Genomic DNA, 20,687 nt, shown 5'->3' on the forward strand with positions numbered 1-20,687 from the left:
CTACATCCCTTCCTTCGACATTCCTGAACATCCCCCTGACATCTCCATAGTCCCCCACACACATCCCCAAATTCTCCCCCCCATCCTCATCCCCCAACATTGCTGGACTCACCCGATATCCCTGGACCCTCCCAAACATCTCCCCACATCCCCCAACATTGTTGGAAACCCCTCCCACATTCCCAGAGCCCCCCCCCCCCTGTACCTGCTGATGACAGAATGGCAGGAGGGAAGCCCACTCTTTCCTGCCTACAGGGCCACATGCTGAAATGATGGGCCCTCCCCCTCCCAATGCATATTGGGATGCCTAAGGCCCTGATTGGCTCAAAATGGCGCAGAAGTTAAACCTGTACAAAAGCTCACGTTACAAATCTGCACGCAGCATATTAAAATGAACGTAACTGAACATAAGAACATAAGAATAGCCTTAGTGGGTCAGACCAATGGTCCATCAAGCCCAGTAGCCCGTTCTCACGGTGGCCAATCCAGGTCACTAGTACCTGACAAAAACCCAAGGTGTAGCAATATTCCATGCTACCGATCCAGGGCAAGCAGTGGCTTCCCCCATGTCTTTCTCAATAACAGACTATGGGCTTTTCCTCCAGGAACTTGTCCAAACCTTTCTTAAAACCAGCTACACTCTTACCACATCCTCTGACAACGCGTTCCAGAGCTTGACTATTCTCTGAATGGAAAAAAAATGCAAAGAGCTATGCAGAAGGCTTTAAGGTGAGCACAATATCACTAGAACCCCAGATCTGAGTAGGCATTGAAGGGCAAGTTCATTCTTGTACAGTGGGGTCTGGGAGAATTTAATGCTGGGTTCTACGTTTTGCTGCAAGCATAAGAGTACCTGCAACTTTTAAGACAGAACTGGAGATGACAGTTCTGTGCACAGGTCTGAGCAGAAATAAATCTATATTTTTGCAAGTATTGGAATGCCATTCTGTACCTAAATATTGGCAGCCCAAAACTTGTACGTGCAAGACATTTTTCTGGTGCTGATATCTATCTACAGAATAACATTCCAGCACATGTGCAGATGTGTGCTGACATCTCCATTTTGCTCAGGCATGTGCACTGCACCAGCTGCCCTCGGTCAAGAATCTTGTGTGCATGCATCCGGTGTGCTTATTCTAATTAGGACATAAGTTATGCAGATGCTTCAAATTTGCATAGAATTAGCTTACCGTATTGGCAGCTAAAACTTTCCCAGTATGTTGGTATTAGAAACCATGTGCTCAGCCATCGACACTTAGCTCTAATTAACTGTTTTCTGCACTGACCGCTGTGGTCAGTTATGAATACCAACTTAGCCCCTCACTCAGAGAACGGTTAAGCTCTTGAATGTGTTGCTAGAGGATGTGGTAACAGTGGTTAATGTAGCTGGTATTATAAAAGAAAACATTTGGACGAGTTCCTGGAGGAAAAGTCCATAGTTTCCTATTGAGACAGACACAGGGGAAGCCCATAGGCATCAGAACGGGAGAGGCCACGGGGTCAAATATTGGTGTTCAGAAGAGTCAGTTATGTCTCTGCTCCCCCACCCACCTCCCCCCGGCCACTGTAATTTTAAATCTTTGGGCAGTCACCACGCAACGTCGCTGCAGAATGAAGACTTCCAGGGCAGGCCTGCTCGTTGACGCTGCACAGCGGCTGCCGGAAGATTTTAAATTACAGCGACCGTGGAAGGTAGGTGAGGGAGTCGGGAGCTGGAGAGAGAGGTTGTGTCACAGGATCCTGCTGGGGCGAGGACGGAGCTTTTGGGTCCCCCAAATAAAAAAGCATTCTGCTGCCTATGGGGAAGCCAATGCTTGCCCTGGATCGGTAGCATGGAAAGGGGGCTTGCATGTTACTTGTGAGCTGGATCGGCCACCATGAAGATGGGTACTGAGTTATATGGACCATGGGTCTGATCCAGTAAGGCTATTCTTATGTTCTTAAAAATCAAAAGTCCAACCTTCTCTTCTGCCACTGATACCATCCCCATCAACTTCAATTTCCTTCCTACCGGCCCACCTTCTAACTCCCCCCGTCTCCCGAAACTTCAAGACTCACCCAGTCTCTGATGAGGGAGGGGCTACCTACACTGAATATTGAGGGCTAATCCTGCCCGTGGTGGCAAGCGTTTGAAAAAAATGAAATCTGCCAAGGGCTGAATATCGGCCAGAGCAAATTGAAGGTTAGGTTTTTGGACACGAGATACTCACTTCTCAGGATTTTAAACAGACTTTAGAAGAATAGAAAATTTGGCTTTCTGTGGTCCAGAGTTTCTAGGAATAAGGCATTTATCATCCAAAAGAGCTAGACAGAGTCTCCAAGAGCAAAAGATTCCAATCTTGGTTTTTCTGGCAGGTTGTATTAAAGTTGGTGAGAACAGCGATGAAATATTTTACATCAGTTGTTTAAGCATCGCTGGCCCTTAGGAGACCACGTTCTGTCCATATAGAAATCTCAGTTGTGACTGTATCCTTCCTTTATATATTCCTTTTTATTAAGGAATCAAAGGAGAACAGATACTTAGTAGATGACGGCAGATAAAGACCCGAATGGTCCATCCAGTCTGCCCAACCTGATTCAATTTAAATTTTTTTTTTTTTTCTTCTTAGCTATTTCTGGGCGAGAATCCAAAGCTTTACCCGGTACTACGCTTGGGTTCCAACTGCCGAAATCTCTATTAAGACTTACTCCAGCCCATCTACACCCTCCCAGCCATTGAAGCCCTCCCCAGCCCTTCCTCCACCAAACGGCCATACACAGACACAGACCGTGCAAGTCTGCCCAGTACCGGCCTTAGTTCAATATTTAATCTTATTTTCTGATTCTAAATCTTCTGTGTTCATCTTATGCTTCTTTGAACTCAGTCACAATTTTACTCTCCACCACCTCTCTCGGGAGCGCATTCCAGGCATCCACCACCCTCTCCGTAAAGTAGAATTTCCTAACATTGCCTCTGAATCTACCACCCCTCAACCTCAAATTATGTCCTCTGGTTTTACCATTTTCCTTTCTCTGGAAAAGATTTTGTTCTACGTTAACACCTTTCAAGTACTTGAACGTCTGAATCACATCTCCCTTGTCCCTCCGTTACAGCGCAGTCCATAAATGAATAACAAATGCATAGGTTCAAGATAAAACAGTATGCAAGCATACAAGCAGAAACAATAAAGCGAGCAAAAGATCGTCCTGCTAAATCAGGAGAGCTGTAACCATCTGCGCGAACCGAAAGAAAGGCAGCACAGTGTCCAAGAAGTGCGATCGTGAAAGGTGTGGCTCACTCTCCAGACCCCACATTTTCCCTTATTCAGAACCCCCCCCCAGCCACCCTGTCCTCTATCAAAGAGAGAAACTCACACAATCCACCACAAGCACTCCAATCGTACACCCCCCCCCCCACCGTGACTGTATCCTTCCAAAAGGTAACCCCCCCTCTAACTGCGTACCAGAACATACACTGCTTATGTCAGTTTGTGAAGGTACCTGCGCTGCCTGATTTGCCGAAGGCCTGCATGTTTCCCCCTTCTCTCGAGCGTCCTATGGTTCCCCCCCCCCCCCCGGCCTCATGGTCTCACCTTTAAAGCTAATTACAGCAGCCTGCAGAGGATCGACGGTAGGTAAAATGATTTTATTTTCAATATAGTGATTGAAATGTGTCAGTTTTGTGTATATTGTGTGTATATGAAAAATGAATGGGAAAACTTGCATTACAATTAGTAAAAGGGATGAATCTGGGGCAGAGCTTGGGAGGGCCTAGGGAGGTCTGTGGTTGGGGGTAAGACTTAGGGGGCACTTAATTTGAAGTAGTTGAGAAACACTGCTGTAGGCAATTAGTTGGCCCTCATCCTTGCTGGCACTCCCTGCTGGCGTCTCAGGGCCTCTGCACTTGCACGGACATCGATGTGATGATGTCACGCATATACATGATGTCATCAGGGTGACGTCTGCGCACATCTGGGTGCCTCAAGCCGTGGCCACTACCTTTATTGTGCCCCGGCTCGAGAAAGTTTGAGACACTGCGGTAGAGTCTCACTTATCTGATATTCTGGATTGATTGATTTATCGATATTTATTAACCGCCTTTATAGATTCACCCAAGAAGTGGTCTCGCAAGAAGAGGGAGGTTGGTGCCTGGAGCTGTGGTGCCCGGCACTGCTGTGCTGGGCATCGCCCCTCCCCCACTCTTCTCCGCCCCCATGTACCTCTTCCAATGTTCGCCAGCGCAAGCAGCACCTTCCACCCACTGCTTGCACCCACCTCAGGTCCCTTCTGACGACAAGCCCTTGTCCTGTGGCCAGGAAGTGACATCAGAAGGACGCTGATGCCGGCACGAGCAGTGACTGGAAGATGCTGCTCGTGCCAGTTAACATTTAAAGAGGTAAGCGGAGGGGCGGAAGAGAGGAAAGGCGCCAGCAACCCCAATGAAAACTGCAACTGGGGCAGTCCCTGACCTCCCCCTCACTACGCCACTGCACCCAAGGCAGGTACTGTTCAACACAAGAACATAAGAATAGCCTTAGTGGGTCAGACCAAAGGTCCATCAAGCCCAGTAGCCCATTCTCAGGGTGGCCAATCCAGGTCACTAGTACCTGGCCAAAACCCAAGGAGTAGCAACATTCCATACAGAATCTCAAAGAATAGCAAGATTCCAGAATCCCAGAGGGTGACAAGATTCTAGAATCCTAAAGAGTAGCAACATTCCATGCAGAATCTCAAAGAATAGCAAGATTCCAGAATCCCACAGAGTAACAAGATTCTAGAATCCCAAAGAGTAGAAACATTCCATGCAGAATCTCAAGGAATAGCAAGATTCCGGAATCCCAGAGAGTAACAAGATTCCATACAGAATGTCAAAGAATAGCAAGATTCCGGAACAACAAGATTCTAGAACCCCAAAGAGTAGCAACATTCCATACAGAATCTCAAAGAATAGCAAGATTCCAGAATCCCAGAGGGTGACAAGATTCTAGAATCCTAAAGAGTAGCAACATTCCATGCAGAATCTCAAAGAATAGCAAGATTCCAGAATCCCACAGAGTAACAAGATTCTAGAATCCCAAAGAGTAGAAACATTCCATGCAGAATCTCAAGGAATAGCAAGATTCCGGAATCCCAGAGAGTAACAAGATTCCATACAGAATGTCAAAGAATAGCAAGATTCCGGAACAACAAGATTCTAGAACCCCAAAGAGTAGCAACATTCCATACAGAATCTCAAAGAATAGCAAGATTCCATTATCCCAGAGGGTGACAAGATTCTAGAATCCTAAAGAGTAGCAACATTCCATGCAGAACCTCAAAGAATAGCAAGATTCCGGAACCCCAATGAGAGCAACATTCCAGAGCTGAGATTGTGATGTCATAATGCCTCATTCCACATTGCCTCAGAGTCAACTTCATCAGTGATGTCACAATGGTTTGATTGTCCTATATTTGGCTCACGTAAGAACATAAGAAAAGCCATACTGGGTCAGACCAATGGTCCTTCAAGCCCAGTAGTCCATTCTCACGGTGGCCAATCCAGGTCCCTAGTAACTAGCCACAATCCATACTGCAATTTTGTTTTTGACCAAAAGCATAACAGTAAAATGACCAAATATAAACATCAATTCAGTGAATGAGGTAAAGTCAAAATCAGCAAATTGAAACTTAATAAAAAGATGACCTTGAAACAGTTTCAAAAATATATTTATTAACAGCACTAAAATTCAAATAGCAGAGATTGATTTATTTCTTTAAAATTATTTAGAACCCGTCTGTCCACAAATCTAGGCGAGAAAGAAAATAACAAAAAGAAACACAGTCTAAAACCAGAAGAAATCAAGCGTTCTCAAGGCCAGAACTAAAAAACGCGCTCAAGCCACAACCTTTTCACTCCTTTTCTAAAATACAAAAGCATGTTAGTTTGGCGCAAAGATAAAGGAAGGGAAATACTTAGGAAACAGCTTCTAAGCACACATTAGAACATTCCAAAAGACAGATATGACGCTAATGCTTTTCTACAATTCAGGTTATCATAGAGACAAGGGGTCAAGATGTTGTGAAGTACCTGTAGCACAAAACCTGACAAAAATGATCCAATATATTATTATTTATTATTTTTAAAATGTCTAACAGCTTAAAACACAAACGGATAACAATAAAACATACATAACTTATCACATCAGTATCTCTCTGTTGTTTTAGGAAAGTTTGCTAAGAGCAGATAGCATAGGTGGTTTTAAGAAAGGCTTGGACAAGTTCCTGGAGGAAAAGTCCATAGTCTGTTATTGAGAAAGACATGGGGGAAGCCACTGCTTGCCCTGGATTGGTAGCATGGAATGTTGCTACTCTCTGGGATTCCGGAATCCTGCTGTTCTTTGAGATTCTGTATGGAATGTTGCTACTCTTTGGGGTTCTAGAATCTTGTTACTCTCTGGGATTCCGGAATCTTGCTATTCTTTGAGATTCTGTATGGAATGTTGCCACTCTTTGGGGTTCTAGAATCTTGTTACTATCTGGGATTCCGGAATCTTGCTATTCTTTGAGATTCTGTATGGAATGTTGCTACTCTTTGGGATTCTAGAATCTTGTTACTCTCTGGGATTCCGGAATCTTACTATTCTTTGAGATTCTGTATGGAATGTTGCTACTCTCTGGGATTCTAGAATCTTGTTACTCTCTGGGATTCCGGAATCTTGCTATTCTTTGAGATTCTGTATGGAATGTTGCCACTCTTTGGGGTTCTAGAATCTTGTTACTCTCTGGGATTCCGGAATCTTGCTATTCTTTGAGATTCTGTATGGAATGTTGCTACTCCTTGGGTTTTGGCTATATACTGGTGACCTGGATTGGCCACCATGAGAACAGGCTACTGGGCTTGATGGACCATTGGTCTGACCCAGTAAGGCTATTCTTATGTTCTTATGTCTTGCAGTATTTTAATGTTTATGATGTATTGATGTTTTACTGATGTGATATATCTCGGTGAAGTCACTGCATTGTCACCTTCCTGGCGTTAAGTTGAGCAAAAAGATAAGTAAGATTCTTGGGCACATTAAGGTGTAAACTGTTTTTTTACTGCTTCTTCTTTTGAAGCATGCATTCAATATAGTTCTGTTTTATCTCTTATCCAACTTTTTGATTATCCTACAACCTGTTGATCCTGTTTAAGTTGGATAACCAAAACTCTAAGAGTAAAGGGTCATGGATTTGATATAAGGTAATCATCTAAAAATTAAAATAAAAAACTACACACCTGCAGATGCGTAAACACACATACAGTCCGTTCTCATTATTTGAACATTCACGATGCACGATTTCACCTATCTATGGTTACATCAATTGCAATCAATATTCCCCGTTTGCACCGCTATGTTTGCGTATTCATGGGCAGTCACTTTTTTACTTTCACTTTCACCTCAAAGACAAGCATTGCTTCCAGATATGGCCCCCAAGCATCCAGAGAGTGAATTACAGGTACTTCAAGTGCTGTCCCACGCAGGAACCGAGCCCTATTTTCCCCAACACGACCCACTGTTCACTTTCCGCGATTTTGAGATGCAACATGTACTGCTGGAACCTAACCTCCATTTTCCCATAGACTCTACGTTTCGTTATTCATGATTTTGCGGTTCAAAAGGAACCGCACTACCGCAAATAACAAGAATGGACTACATACAAACAACTACATATACACATGCACAAACTGTATCTCATAAGGTTACCAGACGTTCGGATTTCTCCAAACTTGTCCTTCTTTTCGAGGACATGTACGGGGGTCCCGACAGCTTTTCAAAACCTGGCACTTTGTCTGTGTTTTGTAAAGCTTCCTGTGAAAAATCACGTCGGGAGGTGGCATCCGCGCAAACGTGGATGCCATCTAGGGGTGGGGTTGGGGAGCGGAACGGGGCATGACACAGGCAGAATTGGGCGGACCTGGACGACTTGGGGGTGTGGTCACGGGTCCGAATTTTCCTTCGGGAAAAGCTGGTAACCCTACATATACTGTACATATTTGCACAAACACAAATAAACATTATATACTTGCATACATCACATTGCATTCATGTAAATGAACATATGATCAGAACCTATATATGTATACAGTACACATAAAAACACACATGCCTAGGTGTAGACCAGGGGTAGGCAATTCCGGTCCTCGAGAGCCAGAGCCAGGTCAGGTTTTCAGGATCTCCACCATGAATATGTATGAGATGGATTTGCATGCACTGCCTCCTTGAGATGCAAATCGATCTCATGCATATTTATTGTGGAGATCCTGAAAACCTGACCTGGCTCCGGCTCTCGAGGACCGGAATTGCCTACCTCTGGTGTAAACGGATATACAAAAACACAAACACACATTCACAATCACAGACCAAGGTAAATTCCAAGCCCTTTGTTCATGCCAGTCTTCGTAGTTCCCGGTTTCTTGTTTCAACATGCCAGCAACACTCTTTATTTATCTTGTAGACGGCTTTTAAAAAATGCAGTCTAAGCTGTCATATTTACATAGCTGGTTAGCCAGAAATTCCTAAGATAAAAAATCTGACTGTGAAAACATTGTGTCATCATTACGAAGTGCTTTATTAATGCATACGACTTGACAGCTACCACATTCGCCATGCACGACATAACCAGGGGGCCAGCCATGATTCTGTAGGATTGTTGGATCTCAACAAGAGCTCATGATTGAAGGTAACCCAGTACTGTTATAGAGCCTCCATATTTTTTATTACTCTTTAATATTCATCCTCTAACTCGCTACTATACTACATCCATTAGTATTCCCTAATACTGATCCTCTATCTATATCTCTCTATTTATTCATACTTACAGTTTATTTAGTTTTAGTCTGTTATTGAGGCAGACATGGGGGAAGCCACTGCTTGCCCTGGGATCAAAAGTATGGAATGTTGCTACTCTTTGAGATTCTAGAATCTTGTTACTCTCTGGGATTCCGGAATCTTACTATTCTTTGAGATTCTGTATGGAATGTAGCTACTCTTTGGATTTTTGCCAGGTACTATTGACCTAGATTGGCCACTATGAGAACAGGCTACTGGGCTTACATAGAAACATGATGGCAGATAAAAGCCAAATGGCCCATCTAGTCGGCCCATCCACAGTAACCATGATCTCTTCCTCTCTCTAAGAGATCCAACGTGACTGCCCAGGCTTTCTTGAATTCAGACACAGTCTTTGTGTCCAGTTGTCCACCACTTCTTTCAGTAGACTGTTCCACACATCTATCATCCTTTCTGTAAAAAAGTATTTCCTTAGATTACTCCGGAGCCTATCACCTCATTTTGTGTTATATAGACCATCAAGGGAAACGAGAGGTTCTCAGCTATTTGCCTATCCAAAAATTAATGGGTGTAGATATAAGACCTTCTTAGATAGGACTTTAGCGTTTCAAGCAGGCAAACTGCAATCTTGGCTAGGTAAATGTATTCACCAAGCTATGTCTTATTGTTCTTTTCGGAAGTTAATTATGGCCACTTTGTTCAACAAATTTATTACTTAATAATCATTTGTAAATGTATTTTTACTGAATAATTGTATTTTTATTGTATGATTATATTTTGCTGAATGCCCAGCTCTTCTTAGTGTAAACCGCCTAGAATTTCTGGGTATGGCGGTATAAAAGAATAAAGCTATTAACTTCATCCTATGCCCTCTCATTGCAGAGTTTCCTTGAAAGAGACTCGACTCCTGTGGCATTTAAACGTCTCTCTCATATCTCCCCTCTCCCGCCTTTCCTGCTAAGTAGACAGATTGAGATCTTTAAGTCTGTCCCCATACGCCTTATGATGAAGACCACGCGCCATTTTGATGGACCGTTGGCCTGACCCAATAAAGCTATTCTTATGTTCTTAGTTATAACCCCCCTTTAACAAGGTGGGTTACAATGCTACATTCACAATAAGTATTACAAGCAACCATAATTACGGACATATATAAATTAATATCAACATTCATCTTCTGTCTTAGAGTTCTATAGACTACACCAGCATCATCTCTTCTTTCCAGCGTGATCCACAGGACTTCTTCATTACTGTACTAAATATATGAATATAAAGTGATCCGAATATAAGCCAAGGTAACTCCCCCTCCCCCAAAAAAGAGGGGGAGGTTGACTCGAATATAACTGAGGTTAGAAATTTGGGTTCTCACTGTGGGCCAATCTACAAAGACTAGACATTCTTGCCATAAGTTTTAACACATTATTTAACTTTACAGTGTCCCCTTTTAACCTCTTTGATTCCCTGACATAAACCTTAAAAACAGTGAAAAGTTTTTGTATATAAAACCACACAAAAGACTGAGACATAAAAATGGATAAAAGTCACAAATCATAAAGATAAAATCAAGCAATATGGCACTTATTGGGAAATTAACTTAATTACTAACTTAATTACTAAATTCATTGGCTTCAATAATGAGCTTTAACAAGTTCATATTTGAAAAAAAAATAAAATTCAATTGGGAGATAGATGCCTATCTTCCTAGGCGGGATTGGGGTGGTCGCTGGGGCAGTAGGCCCAGGATCCCTCCTGCCCCGATCGTGTGGGGGGGGGGGGGGGGTTGGGTCACCAGGGCAGGAGTGGTTGAGCTCCCTCCTGCCCGATCTTGTTGGGGCTGATGGATCGCGGCAGGAGAGATTGGCTAGCTCCCCTGCTGCGATAGCAATCCGAAGTGCCGCGGTTGACGGCACTTCGGGATCGTTATCGTGGCAGGAGAGATGAGCCATCTCTCCTGCCGCGATCGTTGCTGGGGGGGGGGGGGGTTGGATTCTGTAACCGGTGTTCATTTTGACAGACACCGGTTACAGAATCCAGCTTTTAGGCGAAAGACTGGCTCCTCCTTCGCCTAAAAGCTCTTGTGTTGGGTGTTTGGGACTTAGGCTTTTTTTTGGTTGATTATATGTTATGTGGTCTGGGCATTTAAACAGCTGAACGTAGAGGCAGGCCATTATCAAATAAAACCTCCTTTTGGACATTTTTTTTGAGACTGGACATTTTCGCTGTTTCTACTTTCAGCGTTTAGGGCCTAGGCGAAAAGGCGACTTAGACGGGTTTTTTTTATTATTTAGTGTGCACGCGTTTTAGTGCACACTAAATACTGCGCACTAGCCACATGCTAAACGCTAATTACATTACATTACATTACATTAGGGATTTCTATTCCGCCATTACCTTGCGGTTCAAGGCGGATTACAAAAGGTTAATTTAAAAAAGAACAGAGTTACAATGATTAGCTAGAGAGGTAAATTTTAGATCTTATAGACATTTTGCGGGTTGTTGAGGGTGAGGTGGTTTGTAAAAGAGTTAATAGGTGACGCATTAACGGTTAGTGCATGCATATATTTAGCGCATGCTAAAACGCATTGTGCGCCTTAGTAAAACAGGGAGATAGTCACCTGTAATGTACGCCTTTAAAATTCTGGCACCGCTAAGCATGATTCTGTAATGGGCACTTAAGTATGATTGACATGCGATAGGCACCATATAGCACAGTTGAAACATAAATTAAAAATATTCTGTAAATGAATAGATCAATAAATCCCAAAATGAACTCAATATATCATTAAAAAATATAGATATCATTAAGTGAAAAGTGAAATAAATTGAGAAATGAATAAAAACAGAGATCATGCCTTGTTAAAAATGAATGAGCTAATAAGATCAATGTTAACAAGACATATATCATGGTCAGTGAGCAATAACAGCATTTACAAAGACATTGATTATCTTCCATAGTCCAATACTCCAAACCCAGATCCCAACTCTCTAAACCAGCGGCTCACAAACTTTGCCAAGCCGCGGCACACTAAACTGGTGGCTCGAGGGCTTCCGGAAGTGTGCGGGCATCGAAGCGATGTCACGTGCATGCACGAAGACCCTCCAGTGGGGGGTGCTGGAAGGGAAGAGGCGTGGAGAGGCACCGGAGAAGAGGAGAGACACTGGCTGACTGCCTACAGGATGTGCGTCTCGTGGCAAGAGGCACATCCCGTAGGCAGTCAACCGGCAGCTCTCCTCCTCCCCGGCGTCTCGCGGCACACCTCGAATCTCAGGCGGAACACTAATGTGTCATGGCACACAGTTTGCAATACACTGCTCTAAACACTTTTTCCCCCTCTATAATATTTGCTAACCATATAAATCAAAATACCCACTCACCAACGATTACATACCCCACCTAACCTGCACTTCCATTTCCATCTCTTCCCCACCCGATGACCTGCATATCTGACCCTCCCCCCAGCCGACCAGCACTGTTTTTCACTGCCTGAAGCTGAGGCCAATGCAGAGTGTTGGGCCGGTGTAGGGTCTTGAGCATTTGCACATGGTCAAGGCTTCTGCTGGCTCCTTTCCTTTCCGAGATTCTCGGAGAGGGCAGGAGCTGGCAGGCCTTGAGCATGAGCAAATTCCAAAGGCCCTTCTACAGCCCAACACACAGGGCCTCCCTCTTCAGAGAGAGGGAGGGACAGAAGGGGAAGCAAGAAAGACTGAGATTCAAATATAAACCGAGCCATTTTTAAGGCCAAAAATCTCGGCTTATATTTGAGTATATATGGGAATTCATATACCCTGCATTTCAGTTACATGAATGTTGTATTTTACATAGAGAGTTATTCCTCTTGTGGCATCCTTAGCCCTTCTGAATACAGCTGAGTATGATAATAGCTAATTCATGAGATTCATTGAGCCAAAATATCCAAGTCCATTTCCAACATCTTAGCATCCAGATCAGAAATGTTCTTGGTTTGACCATGAGCATCTCTACTCATAGATGGGCATTTTCAAAAGAATGTCCAAGTCAAAACTGGGACGTCCTGCTCATTACAGCAATAAAAAGTCTGTCTCCCAGTCACTTTCAAACAGAAAAAAAACATCAGGGTTTCCTGTTCAAAAATACATGAGAATGTCCAAAACGAACAGCCATTTTCCAAAATAAATCGTCCAAATTATGAAGGCCAAAAAACAGGGACAAGGGCATCTGTTTGGCAGCAGTTGTACAATCCATAATCGAACAGGGAAATCTAGACGTTTTTCTTGTTTGATTATGGCTATGAGATGGGGGGGGGGTTGGACATTATGAGCAGAACTTTTTTATTTTTTACTTAGATGGGTTTTTTTGTTGTTTTTTTTTTAAAATGCCCCCTATGCCTTTAATGAGCAGCATTCAATATGCAACTACAAATAGATCCAATCCAATCCTTGGTCTTATATACCGGGTCATTCCCAAAAAGGGACTTGATCCAGTTCACAAAATTAACCGAAGAGGCTAAGGAGAAAATGATAGGACAAATTCATCTATTACAATCCCTTATTTATCAGTTAAGAATTTCTTAAAAAGATACGTCTTCAAAGTTTTTCTAAAAAGTGTCAAAGAGGAGAGGAGTCTAATTTCTGAAGGAAGATCATTCCAGACTTTTACCAAAGCAAATGCCATAGAGTGAGAAAGCCTAAGTCAATTATGTGTACAGTCACTATATAGATTAAACATTTAGCTGTTATTTTTGGTCACAGCTAAATTTATAACCTATATGTGTGGTGGCCAAATATCACCTCTTAAACATACGCAGGTCAATATTTCAGCTACTATGGAGAACAATGCTCGATATATAGAAACACCACTAGCCACTATCTTTATGGCTGTCCATTTTAATTCAAGCCAGTCTTTTTAATGTCCTAAGTCAGTGGTCTCCAAGCCGCATAAAGCTCCCCAAAGTCCTCCATTGTGGCCCTCAAACAGCTGGCTGAAATGCTCTTCAAATCCTGTAAATGCGTTAATTTCAATCTTGCCCGCTCGATGGAGTAACTGCATAGAATCTCTTCTATGTGTTACTCAAGTGCTCATTTAAGGAATTGGCTTCTGTTGACAATCCAAAATAAAGTGAGCTTTTAAAATAGATCCTTCAAGTGTTGTAGAATCAATATTGGTATCAATTGAACTTTTAATGTTTAATGCCAGTCTGAACAAGCAGGTCAAGGCTACCAGGATGGTTTTGGGGCTCGGGGAACTCACGTATGAAGAAAGGTTAAAAAGACTGCGGATGTACTCGCTGGAGGAGCGAAGAGAGAGAGGGGACATGATTGAGACCTTTAAGTATATTACTGGGCGTATAGAGGTGAAAGATGATATCTTCAGTCTTACAGGGCCCTCAGTAACCAGAGGACACTCGCTGAAAATCAGGGGAGGGAAATTTCAGGGTGATGCGAGGAAGTACTTCTTCACTGAAAGGGTGGTAGATCATTGGAACGAGCTGCCTCAGAGGGTGATTGAGGCCAGCAGCGTGTTAGAGTTCAAGAGAAAATGGGATATTCATGTGGGATCTCTAGGAGAGTAAGAATCAGGGAGTGGGTCATTGGTATGGGCAGACTCGATGGGCTATAGCCCTTTTCTGCCGTCAATTTCTATGTTTCTATATGTTTCTAAGGCAGTTTTCAAAATCTTTTCTTGGCCCTCAGAGCTTTCTCGTATTCCCACTGTGGCTGGAGACCACTGGCCTAAATTAAACTACACTTCTCCCCCCGTATTCGCTGTGATAGGGAATTAACAGACCCGCGAATACAGAAAAACCACCAATAACTTTTTCATAGGTTATTTGCTGTTTTCTATTAAAAAACCATCGTGAATATGGTGAAACCGCGAATAACATGGTGGGAGACCTAGCCAGTTCCTGAAGGAGAGGCAAAACATGGTGAAGAAAGTGCCGGGGATCGGCGATTTTCTCTCTAAATGCTTGGAATCGGCGATTTCTCTAGGCAAGCTGACGTCATGTGGGGGGAGGAGCCAGCAAGCTAAAAACCGCGAATAATCAAAACTGTGAACAACATTGAAAGCATCAGCACAGTGTGCGACAGCCTCAAAGAAAGCGAACAGAATGTTGGGTATCATCAAAAAGGGTATCACGACCAGGACGAAGGAAGTCATTCTGCCGCTGTATCGGGCAATGGTGCGCCCACATCTGGAGTACTGTGTCCAGTACTGGTCGCCGTACCTCAAAAAGGACATGGCGGTGCTCGAGGGAGTCCAGAGAAGAGCGACAAAACTGATAAATGGTAAGGAAAACTTCTCATACGCTGACAGATTGGAAATGCTGGGGCTATTCTCCCTGGAAAAGCGGAGACTTAAAGGAGACATGATAGAAACCTTCAAAATCATGAAGGGCATAGAAAAGGTAGACAGGGTGCAAATTCTTCAGGCTGTGGGGAGCCACAAGTACAAGGGGGCACTCGGAGAAATTGAAAAAGGACAGGTTTAGAACAAATGCTAGGAAGTTCTTTTTCATTCAGAGGGTGGTGGACACATGGAACGCGCTTCCGGAGGCTGTGATAGGCCAGAGCACACTACAGGGGTTCAAGGAGGGTCTAGATAGGTTCCTAAAAGAAAAGAGGATTGAGGGGTACAGATAGAAGTGGAGGTAGGTTACAGGAATAGTCAGAAACCACTTCACAGGTCATGGACCTGATGGGCCGCCGCGGGAGCGGACCGCTGGGCACGATGGACCTCTGGTCTGACCCAGTGGAGGCAACTTCTTATGTTCTTATGGTTGCTGAAAGCGCAAATACGGAGATAGAAGTGTACATACCTACAGTATAGTGCTGCTGAAAATTCAAGGATAGAACACGTAATTGCATAGCGGTTGCCAGTGTACGGATAAGTACTTTAGAATATCAGGCCCATAAGGCTATTCTTATGTTCTTATGCTGTGTTCCACCCCCAGAACGCCCTGGTATCAAAGACATAGCAAGGATGAGAGGCGCCCAGGGTGGTGGTGCTCTTCCCCCGCCCTTTTTTCCATCCCCACCCCCAACTGTTCCTTCCCCGCCCCCTCCGCGCGCGCCCCTTCCCTTCCCCCGTACCTCTCTAACATTCGCGGCGCGAGCAACAACCCCCACCTGCTGCTCGCACCAGCGTCGGCTCTTCCTCTGATGTCACTTCCTAGGAGTGGATCCAGGAAGTGACATCAGAGGAAGAGCCGACGCTGGCGCGAGCAGCAGGTCGGGGTGGTTGCTCATGCCGCGAATGTTAGAGAGGTACGGGGGAAGGGGTGTGCGTGCACGGTAGTGGGGGTGGAGAGGAAGATGGGGGCCGGCGTTCCCACCAAGACGGCCCCTGGGGTGAACCGCCCCCACCTCTTACTATGCCACTGCCTGGCATGCCTCTTTCATGCGATGTATAATTGCAAAGATATCGTGGATTGTACATCCAGCAAGTCTACAACTGGATGTTTCCATGTAAGCAACTCAATAATAATAATAATTTATTTTCTTGTATTCGGCCCAACCAGTAGTTCTGGGCGGTTCACAATAGGAAAATAATGAGACATTTCAGCACCTGGTAGAGTTTCATAGAACACACTACGTACAATCTAAAACTATATAATAAAAGTAATACAATTGTTAAAAACATTCAAGTACAATATTAAAAATTATTAAAAAATTAAAACATATTATGACAATAAGAATAGAAACATAAGGCCTCATTTAAATATATCAAAATTAATATTCTGATTTGTCAAATAAATAGGTTTTTAATGACGTACTCTATAATGGCAACTGGGTGACCAGGTTCTGTTATAGGACAATTCTGCAACCCGGTGTCGGTGCACGTAACATTTACACATCTGCAGCTATACCTGCCACGGCACCGTAACAGAAGCGCGCCGGGCAAAAGCGCGCTGACTTAAAACACTTCCTGTTTGCGCTGTGAGGGGGGGAACCCCCCCCAGTAAACTTACAAGTGTTTGCGCTCCCGTTGGGGGGGGTTGGGGGGAACCCCCCCACTACACTGAAAACTGCCATTTTCCTTAGTTTTGGGGGTCTTCGGCAGCTTTCAGTGTAATGGGAGGTTCCCCCACCCGCTCAATGGGAACACGAACACTTGTAAGTTTACTGGGGGGTTCCCCCCCTCACAGCGCTAACAGGAAGTGTTTTAAGCCAGCGTGCATCAGTCTTGCGCACGATTGTCGGCGCGCTTTTGTCTGGCAAATGACGGCTCACCAGCTGCCACAGATCTGGCATAACTGCAGGGACCTAAATATAACACGGATGCGTTCAGCTTACAAAATTCTATATTTTGCACGTGTACATAATAATCCTGCCCAGGGTCTGCCCATATGTGTGGTCCTCTTACATTTATGTGCCAGATAAGTTAAATGCGCCATTGCAAAAATTGCATGTAGGCGTCCTACTGGCACTTTCTCAGGCAAGTGAACCCTTACATATGTAAATGCTAGCCATATATGCACACAAGGGGGGCACATGTGCATTTAACTGACACTTGCACTATTCTATAAGAGAACGTAACTGCAAGAGAGCATCCCCGTGTATGGAGAATGGGTGGGACCAGGGGGTGCACCAACTTACAATAGTCTGGCAAAAAGTGGCACACCTAAATGTAGGTATGCCAATGCTGACTTGAAGTATAATGGCATGCAGTGTCCATTTATTTATTTCATTTATTTGGTTTTAAATCCCGTCCGTCCAGGAGAGCTCAGAAAGGGTCACATGCATAACAAAGCCTGGTAAAATATAACATGGCACAGTATGATACAGCATGACGAGCATTGTATGACAAACATAGAATGGCAGACAGTCATATAGACAAGCATAGCATTAGCATGATATGCATAGGCTTATAAGCGTGGCATTGTATTATACACATATAGCCTAAGTGGTACTCAAGCATTGTTCCCTGTCTGGCCCGGTGGGCTCACACTCTATCTAATGTACCCGGGGCAAAGAAGGGATTAAGTGATTTGCCCCGGGTCACAAGGAGCAGCATGGGATTTGAACCCACAACCTCAGGGTGCTGAGGCTGTAGCTCTAACCACTGTGCAACAAAGCATGGTAAACACTGTATCTACATATATAAAATCAGATGTATGCATGTTCCAGCATAACTCTGAAAAGCATGAGCAGATTTCAACCAAACTTAGTATATATATCACTTACTATCTGAGAACAAACACTGTAGGAATGAAAAGGGGGTGACATGTAAAGAATCATCGAAAAAGACAGATATTGCTTTGACCAATTGTGTGAAGCTTGGGGAATGATGTCACACTGTGCTGTGCTGTCATTGCTGTAACAATGCCTCCAAGGTAACGTAATGTAATCAAAGCTGCATCTAGAGCTTCAGAGACAGTCCAGCATCATAAGGCCTGCCTACAGGATATGAAAAAGAGAGCTGCTACATCTAGAGCTTCAGAGATAGTACAACAGCGTGAGTCCCGACTACAGGATATGAAAGATAAGTTTCTAATCCATAGTTTTCGGGCTTGCTGAGACATAGAGAGGGCCATTCTTGCTGCTGAGATTGGGATATCCGGGATTAGAATTGGAATATCTGGGCAACGCCTGGAGATCAGCTAGTTATAAACAGAAATGTGGCATGGCAAAACAGTATACAAAACCTGGCTAACCTAATATGACATGACAGTTTGGCACTTAACATATTTTCAAGGTATCCCTAATGAATATTCATGAGTGAGGCAGTAGGCAAGCAAATTTCTCATGCATATTCAATAGGGATATCCCGACTGGCTGGGGATCCCCCAGGACAGGTCCAAAAACCACTGATGTAAACCACTTTGAATGTGTAACCACAAAATGGCGGTTTACAAGTACCGTTCCCATTTTCTCAAAGTGTCAGTCCTCATCACATTCTGTCCAATTTGAGGTACCATGTTATAGAATCACCCCATTCTATATTTGGCCTAACCGATTGGCTGTTTGACCTGCAAACTGTTTCTTTCTTTATGCAGGTAGATTTTTCTGGAAAATTAAATGTCAGAATTTGAAAATGCACTCGACCTGTGTACGTTTCATTTCCTGACCTAAAAGTGTGCTCAGGTAAGTTACCTCTCAATGCTCCTTTAGCTGCACTGACCGAGGACAGTTTTTATACAACCAATTCATGAGGGTAAAATGATTTTAATGTACATAAATCACTTTGCAATTTGACCTCTAACCGCTAAGGGGACAGACGCAGCAAAGGCAATGACAGCAATTTGAATCCATGCAAAACCTTAAAGCAAAGCCAGCCTCTGAGTAATAGATTGTTGAGGAACCAGGAGCACTTAGCTCCGTCAAACCATCTCATACCGCAATCCCCATAATGCAGACCTCTGACAAGACCCTGCAAGTCCTAATGCAGCTGTGACACTTAAGTGCAAAAGAACGCTTGTCACCTCTCTCCCTACACACCTGGAAGAGCAGGTTAAAACTTCAGATCACCAGGAACCTTGTGCATTTCACCTTAATGGATGGCAGGGCCCTCTGATGGGGAAGCCTGCTTCTCAGATTCTCCTCAGCACTTTTGGAGCAAAGAACTCATTCAGTTGAGAGAAAAAGAAAAATATAAAACTTCCAGTCAGTCTTTCTTACCCTGGCTTCACATTTCTTGTGACAGGACAATCGGCAAACTGCAGAGAAAGAGACAAAGAGAAACTCAGCAACACAAAAACAAATAATGAGACACCATCAAGAATATCAAAAGCACCCAGGCAATGCGAGGGGAATGCGCTTACCATGTAGGGCTGCTTCAACACTTTGTCGGCGTGATAGAAAAACAATAATAAGGTCACTCTAACCAAGGAGCTGGCCTTGCGCAAATGGACCATTTGCAGGCTATTTGAACAAGATTTGTACGGGATTCAGCACGCTGGACTCTGGCCAAAGCTAGCCCGCAGCTCCCAGGTATGCTGGCAGTGTGTGGAAGCTGAGCCAATAAAGGCAAAAACTCAATGCGTTCCTTTTAGCAGCCTGCCAAACTCCCCCCCCCCTCCTTCCCTTCACTGTCACAGGCTGCCCTGGGGCTGAGCATTCTCTTTCCCTTTTTTTTCCTAGGATGAAACATTTAAGGAAAATAAATTTGAATCCCTCCTACTCATTCTTGGCATCAGATTTCCAAACAATTAACTCCATGAGTGATTCTGAAAGGCGCAGCAGTGCCCTGCGAAAGGTTATTAATGGCAGCTGGTTCTATAGTTTGGGGATCACTTTCCTTTGTGCGAAAATAACAGAAATTGGATTTTTCCAAAAACCTTGTAGCAGAGTTGAATAGTTAAGCTCTGGAACGCGTTGCCAGAGGATGTGGTAAAAGCAGATAGCGTAGCTGGTTTTAAGAAAGGTTTGGACAAGTTCCTGGAGGAAAAGTCCATAGTCTGTTATTGAGAAAGACATGGGGGAAGTCACTGCTTGCTCTGGATTGGTAGCATGGAATGTTGCTACTCTTTGGGGTTCTAGAATCTTGTTACTTTCTGGGATTCCAGAATCTTGCTATTCTTTGAGATTCTGTATGGAATGTTGCTACTCTTTGGGATTCTAGAATCTTGTTACTCTCTGGGATTCCGGAATCTTGCTATTCTTTGAGATTCCATATGGAATGTTGCCAATCTTTGGGATTCTAGAATCTTGTTACTCTCATATGGAGGGCCTCTGCACATGCATGGATGTCGATGTGATGATGTCACGCATATGCTTAATGTCATCACGGCAATGTCCATGCACATCTGGGTGCCTCAAGCCGTGGCCACTACCTTTAGTGTGCCCCGGCTCAAGAAAGTTTGAGACACTATTCTAGCCAAAAGACATCCTCCACCTACCAAGCAGTGACACTCCCCCCTCAAAAAAAAATTTATTGTGTCCAGGGGAATTAATTTTGGAGCATAATTCACGGTGAAGTGC

General features: G+C 43.9%; 1 protein-coding gene across 7 annotated transcripts in view; it reads right to left on the reverse strand.

The window, feature by feature from the left end:
• TNS1 (tensin 1) overlaps positions 1-20,687 on the reverse strand; it is a 606,988-nt gene that overhangs the window by 474,155 nt on the left and 112,146 nt on the right. For 5 of the 7 annotated variants that reach the window (XM_033945996.1, XM_033945995.1, XM_033945994.1 and 2 more), the window contains one exon: positions 19,386-19,423. In XM_033945996.1, coding sequence (XP_033801887.1) covers positions 19,386-19,423 — 38 coding nt within the window. Of the gene's footprint in view, positions 1-19,205; positions 19,270-19,385; positions 19,424-19,528; positions 19,771-20,687 lie in introns of those variants that run through there. The other 2 variants (XM_033945999.1, XM_033946002.1) reach the window with 2 other exon arrangements.

Source organism: Geotrypetes seraphini, chromosome 5 (genome assembly GCF_902459505.1).
Source record: "Geotrypetes seraphini chromosome 5, aGeoSer1.1, whole genome shotgun sequence".
Lineage (NCBI taxonomy): Eukaryota > Metazoa > Chordata > Amphibia > Gymnophiona > Dermophiidae > Geotrypetes > Geotrypetes seraphini.